The sequence below is a fragment of the Canis aureus genome, chromosome 25, assembly GCF_053574225.1.
Source record: "Canis aureus isolate CA01 chromosome 25, VMU_Caureus_v.1.0, whole genome shotgun sequence".
Taxonomy (NCBI): domain Eukaryota; kingdom Metazoa; phylum Chordata; class Mammalia; order Carnivora; family Canidae; genus Canis; species Canis aureus.
Genome location: NC_135635.1, coordinates 1,720,872 through 1,726,533, shown reverse-complemented (window position 1 = coordinate 1,726,533; position 5,662 = coordinate 1,720,872). Strand labels below are relative to the sequence as shown.

The 5,662-nt window shown below is 66.3% G+C and overlaps 1 protein-coding gene across 3 annotated transcripts; it reads left to right on the top strand.

The window, feature by feature from the left end:
• The first annotated feature begins 575 nt into the window (after positions 1–575).
• TARBP2 (TARBP2 subunit of RISC loading complex) lies at positions 576–5,277 on the top strand. 3 transcript variants are annotated; one of them, XM_077869854.1, is made up of 9 exons: positions 576–765; positions 1,329–1,498; positions 2,302–2,404; positions 2,935–3,030; positions 3,595–3,667; positions 3,861–3,978; positions 4,171–4,298; positions 4,592–4,793; positions 4,938–5,277. In XM_077869854.1, exons 1-9 carry the CDS (start codon positions 713–715, stop codon positions 5,093–5,095), a joined length of 1,101 nt encoding a protein of 366 aa, XP_077725980.1. In that variant the 5' UTR covers positions 576–712; the 3' UTR covers positions 5,096–5,277. The 3 variants fall into 3 exon arrangements, with proteins under 3 accessions (XP_077725980.1, XP_077725981.1, XP_077725979.1); XM_077869855.1 differs by having other exon boundaries at positions 602–765; positions 1,334–1,498; XM_077869853.1 differs by lacking the exon at positions 576–765 and adding an exon at positions 859–1,014.
• Positions 5,278–5,662: the final 385 nt, after the last annotated feature.

The window sequence follows — 5,662 nt, the reverse complement described above, 5'->3', positions numbered from 1 at the left end:
CCCGCGCCGAGCCAGGGTGCGACAGCCCCTCTTCCCTGGACCAATCGCAGCCTTTCCTCAACAAAGGGGCGGGGCCGAGGGGCTGCCTCGCTCCTGGCCCCGTCCCCCGAGGCTCAGTAACCAATCGCAACGTGCCTAGAGCGAGCCAGCGCAATCGGACACGACCAATCCTATCGCGGAGCTCTCCGCGCACGCCTGCGCCTGCCCCTGCGCGGCGACAAAGATGGCGCGCGAGCTGCCGGGCTCTGTAGTTTCCTCGGGAGCCTGCGGACCCGGCGCTCCGGTTAGGCCTTAGCGCCCCGCCCCCAGCCGCTTCCGCTCTGCTCCCGCGCATGCCCACTCCGGGGAGCGGAGACGCGGAAAAGAGGCGGGACGCTATTTAAAAAAAAAAAAAATTCACACGCACAGACACACGGACACACGGACACAAAGCCACCCTCCGCTCGGGAGGCCACCGTGGAAGGCTCCGCTCCTCCCAGGAGGCGGTGCCGCATCCCCGGGCGACGCCCGCGGGGGCTTGTGGGGCGGGCGGCTCCCCTCCCGATGGAGACTCGGGGAGGCGGGTGGGCGGGGGACTCCATGTCCCGGCATGCCCCGCGGCGGGCCCGACCGGCCGCGACTCGGGGCTCGGCCCCGGCCCTAGCTCGTCGGCGGTGTTCTGGGGCGCGCGGAGGCTGCAGTCACGGTGGGGCCCGCGGGCACGGAGGTGGGAATGAGTGAAGAGGAGCAGGGCTCCGGCACCACCACGGGCTGCGGGCTGCCCAGGTGAGCCGCTTCGAGCCGACCCCTGCCGGGCGAGAAGCGTGGCGCGGCGCGGAGGTGGTAGCGGCGCGGCCCCAGCATGCACCTGGCCCGAGGGTTGTTCCCGGCAAGCACCGGGGTAGTGGGCCGTGGTTCCCGGCATGCACCCCGGCAGTGGCCACGGCCTCCTGCTCTAAATAGTTTGGGGTTGGCCCGGTTCCCAGACTGCACTTGGGGCACTGGGCTTTGTGCTCCCGACATTCAGTGCGTTTGGTGGGTACCGGGTCCCTGGGCTGCACTGTGTGGGGACATGCACCTCCTAACTGCACTGGGGTGCAGGATCCTCCTCCTGCTTAACTGAGACAGGAACAGTGCGTTGCCCGCGTGCTCTGGGGGCCGTGGACCCGGCTTCCAGCCCGCTTCTACTCCACACTGAACCCAGCCAATGTGTGCTGTACTGCCCGGGGTCCCCTGGACCCGTGTCCCCCCATAGTGTGCCTGGGTCTGATACGACAGTGCTTGGCCGGGTGGGCGCAGAGTTGGAGGTGTGATAAGGGTCCGTGACCCCCTGCCCCCGCCTCCCCCAGTATAGAGCAAATGCTGGCAGCCAACCCGGGCAAGACCCCGATCAGCCTTCTGCAGGAGTATGGGACCAGAATAGGGAAGACGCCCGTGTACGACCTTCTCAAAGCCGAGGGCCAAGCCCACCAGCCTAATTTCACCTTCCGGGTCACCGTTGGCGACACCAGCTGCACTGGTGAGGAAGGCTTGGGCAGCCTGGCTGGGGTGTGCATCCGCAGGGCCCTGGTGGCTTTGTGTCCTGGAGTCTCTCCCCAGTCCTTTGCTCCAAGGCCAGTGAGGGAAGGAGAGATTTCAGGGGGAAAAGCCACGGACTCGTTTGGGGGAACGGGTCTTTGAGGAGGCGGGTAGGACTCCGGAGAGTTAGAGGAGCAAGCAGGACCGCCAGAGGGGTCTGGCACATTGTCGTCATCCTAGAGGAGAAAGACGGGATGAACCAAACTCTCCGCGAAGTTTCGAAGGAGTGAGTGCCTGCTGCACTGGGCTCTGTTCCAGGTGCTTGACCAAATTCCTAGTTCGTCTTAAATCGCAGTCTAATCCAGGGATGTGGGGGATAGCACCTCCGAGCTGAATATGAGGGAGCCAAGGCTCGGGGTGGATGTGAGTGGTGCAAGGTCCCGGGCCTGAGAAGTGGCGGAGCGGGGCCTTGACTCCGGAGCCTGCCCTCTTTCTACTTTCCCAGACGTCTCTATGTATTGAGAGAAAAGAAAGCACTTCCCAGAGGCAAGGAGAGCCGGGAAAGCGTCTCTGCCCAGGGTGTCTGAGCTCCAGAGCAGTCGTGCCTGGTGTGGCTTGATTTGGGGAGCTCTGGGGAGCAGAAGCCCTCCCTTCTAGTAATTAGCGCAGCACTTCCGGTCTTGGGCAGGGGCAGGTGGTGAGAGGGGCTTGGTTGACTCCCTCCAGCCCTGAGGAGAGAAGCTGTGGGTGCCGGCTTTTCTGTCCTCCTAGTGACCTCCAGTATCGCCCACGCCCCTCTCTCAGGTCAGGGCCCCAGCAAGAAGGCAGCCAAGCACAAGGCAGCTGAGGTGGCCCTCAAACACCTCAAAGGGGGCAGCATGCTGGAGCCGGCCCTGGAGGACAGCAGGTGAGGGAGGACCAGCCGAGGCCTCGTAGAGACCCGGCCAGGAACCCAGGCCCCTGCGCTACCTCCTCTGCCCACCTTGACCTGGCCGGACAGGGCGGGATGCTTCCAGGGCTCCCGCTGTTGTGAAGGATCCTGTGGGGGGGATGTCAAGGGGCTGTGGCTGTGGTGTGGGCCCAGGCTAGGGAGGGAAAGGGGCGGAGGCTGAGGCTAGAGGGGTCGCACCCCAACACGCCTCCTCTCTCTAGCAGGTTGTCCTCCCCTCTTGCACACTTACATTGGGGTTTGTTGCCTCCGTGGCTCTTGTGTAGGAAGAGACCGTCTTTCCCCTTGTCTCAGTCGCTTTGATCCAGTGTTTGGCAGCAAAGGATCCCAGAAGGTGGTGGTTAAGCTTCCCTGAGTCTTTGGCTCCAGTGGGAAGGGCTTTTCTTAGGGGACGGGCAGGTCAGGAGGACCTGGGTCCCCACCCTCTACTCCCCACCCCACCCCTGCCCACATGGGTGTGAATCAAAGGCCCCCTTCCCCTCGGGAAGTTCTTTTTCTCCCCTAGACTCTTCACTGCCTGAGGACATTCCAGTTTTTACTGCTGCAGCGGCTGCTACTCCTGTTCCATCTGCTGTTCCAACCAGGTATCTTGTGTTCCTGCCTGCCTGAAGGGGGGAGGTAGGGGTCCCGGCTCCTGGCCCCCCAGCCTTTGGACCCAGGCTGGTCAGGCAGGAGGAAGTCTGAGAGTAAGCAGAGGATGGAATAGTTGGGGACCAGAATTTGAAGACTTTGCCTCAGTTGGTAAGCTCTTGGGACAGGAGGTAATCCACGATTCTTAAATAGCCACAGAGAGGACATTTGGCCATGGTCAGGGGGCCTGCAGGCCCCATTTTCTCCTGAGTTGGCCACGTGATGGTCCTGTGTGTGCCTCCCATCAGGTGCCTCCAGGGACTGGATATACAGCCCCCCTCCCACTGTCCTGGCAAGGCGACGGTCCGGTGTTCCAGAAAGTCCAAATGGGCCTGGGCCCTGGAGGAGACCTCACCTGGGTGGGGAAGGGAGGAAGCAGGCTGGGTGTTTGCATGGACAGCTGCCCGCCTGGCGGGGACCAGGGAGATGGGAGCGGGGACACCGGCGCAGGGCGTGGGACTCTGGGCACCGCAGAAGGGACAGCCCCATGGACTTCGGCCCGGCCCTTCCTCCTTCAGGAGCCCCCCCATGGAGGCGCAGCCCCCCGTCTCCCCTCAGCAGTCTGAGTGCAATCCTGTTGGCGCCCTGCAGGTGTGCCCCCGGCCTCCGTCCTGTGCATGCCTGTCTGTCCTTGAACCCGGGGCCGCCAGGGCAGTTGTGTGGGGCTCTTACCCGTTCGGAGGGCTTTTCCCACCCCCTTGATTCCCCTAGGGCGGGAGGGAGGGAGGGGGCCCGGGGGTCTGTCCTCACTCAGCCTCGTGCGCCCCCGTTCCTCCCTCCCAAGGAGCTGGTGGTGCAGAAGGGCTGGCGGTTGCCTGAGTACACGGTGACCCAGGAGTCCGGGCCGGCGCACCGCAAAGAGTTTACCATGACCTGTCGCGTGGAGCGTTTCATTGAGATCGGTAACTGGGCAGACGGGAGCGCGGGCAGCTCCTAGCCCCTCTGCTACCCCCCTTCCTGCTGCCCAGGGCCCGGGGCCGTGGCAGCGCCTGAGGGCTCTTTCCAGTGCACGTCCCGCGAGGGGGCCCCGCCCAAGGCCCTGAGCTGGGTGGAGAGCCCGGGAAGCCCAGTGCAGCAGCCTCTCCCCCACGCAGGCAGCGGCACTTCCAAAAAGCTGGCGAAGCGGAACGCGGCGGCCAAGATGCTGCTTCGGGTGCACACGGTGCCCCTGGATGCCCGGGATGGCACCGAGGCAGAGCCCGATGACGATCACTTCTCCATCGTGAGTGGCCTGTGGGGCCGGGCGGCCGCTGGGGGCCTGGGCCCGGCACGCGGATGAGCCGCCGCGGGGGCCCCTGTCCGTGCTCCTGCTTGGCCCCTGGCTCGGGGCTGCTGGGCGCGCTGGGCGGAGAGTGAGGAAGGCTGCGGGGCCCCGGCCACCGGTTAGCGGGCGGCGAGGGGGAGGCAGGCTGGCCAGGCGTTCACCCGCGGGCTTTCTCTCCGGGGCGTCGGGCGTCTGTTCCACGCCGGGTCTCAGCCCGAGGCCGCACCTTTCTCACCTGCCCGCCTCGTCAGGGTGTGGGCTCCCGCCTCGATGGACTTCGGAACCGGGGCCCGGGCTGCACCTGGGATTCTCTGCGAAATTCCGTGGGAGAGAAGATCCTGTCCCTGCGCAGCTGCTCCCTGGGCGCCTTGGGTGCCCTGGGCCCTGCCTGCTGCAGTGTCCTCAGCGAGCTGTCCGAGGAGCAGGCCTTCCACGTCAGCTACCTGGATATCGGTAGGGCCGGGGAGGCAGGGGCTGGCGGGGCCTGGCCCGAGTGGGCCTGTGTGGGCCTCGGTCCTGGGGAGGCCTGGCGACCGGGTGGCGCCCCGCCCGCACTGCCCTCCGGCCCACGCGCCTCCGTCCTCTCTCCGCCCCCAGAGGAGTTGAGCCTGAGCGGGCTGTGCCAGTGCCTGGTGGAGCTGTCCACGCAGCCGGCCACCGTGTGTCACGGCTCCGCGACGACCCGGGAGGCGGCCCGTGGGGAGGCTGCTCGGCGCGCCCTGCAGTACCTCAAGATCATGGCGGGCAGCAAGTAGAGCCCCCTGGCCTCTCTGCGCACCCCGGCTCCCCCCGGCCTCCACCTCTGACACAGACTGCCTGCCTGCCGGGAGCCAGGGCCCACGGGGCCTCGCTGGCCGGAGATCCGCCCCTGTCCAGTGGCGGGTGGGAATGAGGTGGGGGGTCCCCTGGAGCCCAGAATAAACCCACTGCCTCTGGGCTTCTGCCGAGTGGTTCTTCCCGGTGCGGCCCAGCGCGGGGGCGGAGGGGTTGGCACCGGCTGCCCTCCCTGGGCTTCCCCCCTTATTCCCCACGTGTCCCCTCGCTGGCCCTCCTGGTGGCCGAGGCCGGGTGCAGTGACCTCCAGGACCCCGCGGCCGTGGCCCTGCTGAGCCGCTTTGGTGGCGACAGAGGGGGCAGTGCTGCTTGCCCTGGGGACTCCCCGCCTTTCGAGCCTCACACAGACGTGCATTCAGGAGGCAGGCAGGTTTATTGGGGGGGCGGGGGGGGGGACAGGGCACTTTTCGTCGTGAGCCCCGCGTGCAAACATATGGAGGGATGACGTCACTTGTTCCCGAAGCGCTGAGGGGCGGCCAGGCTCGAGA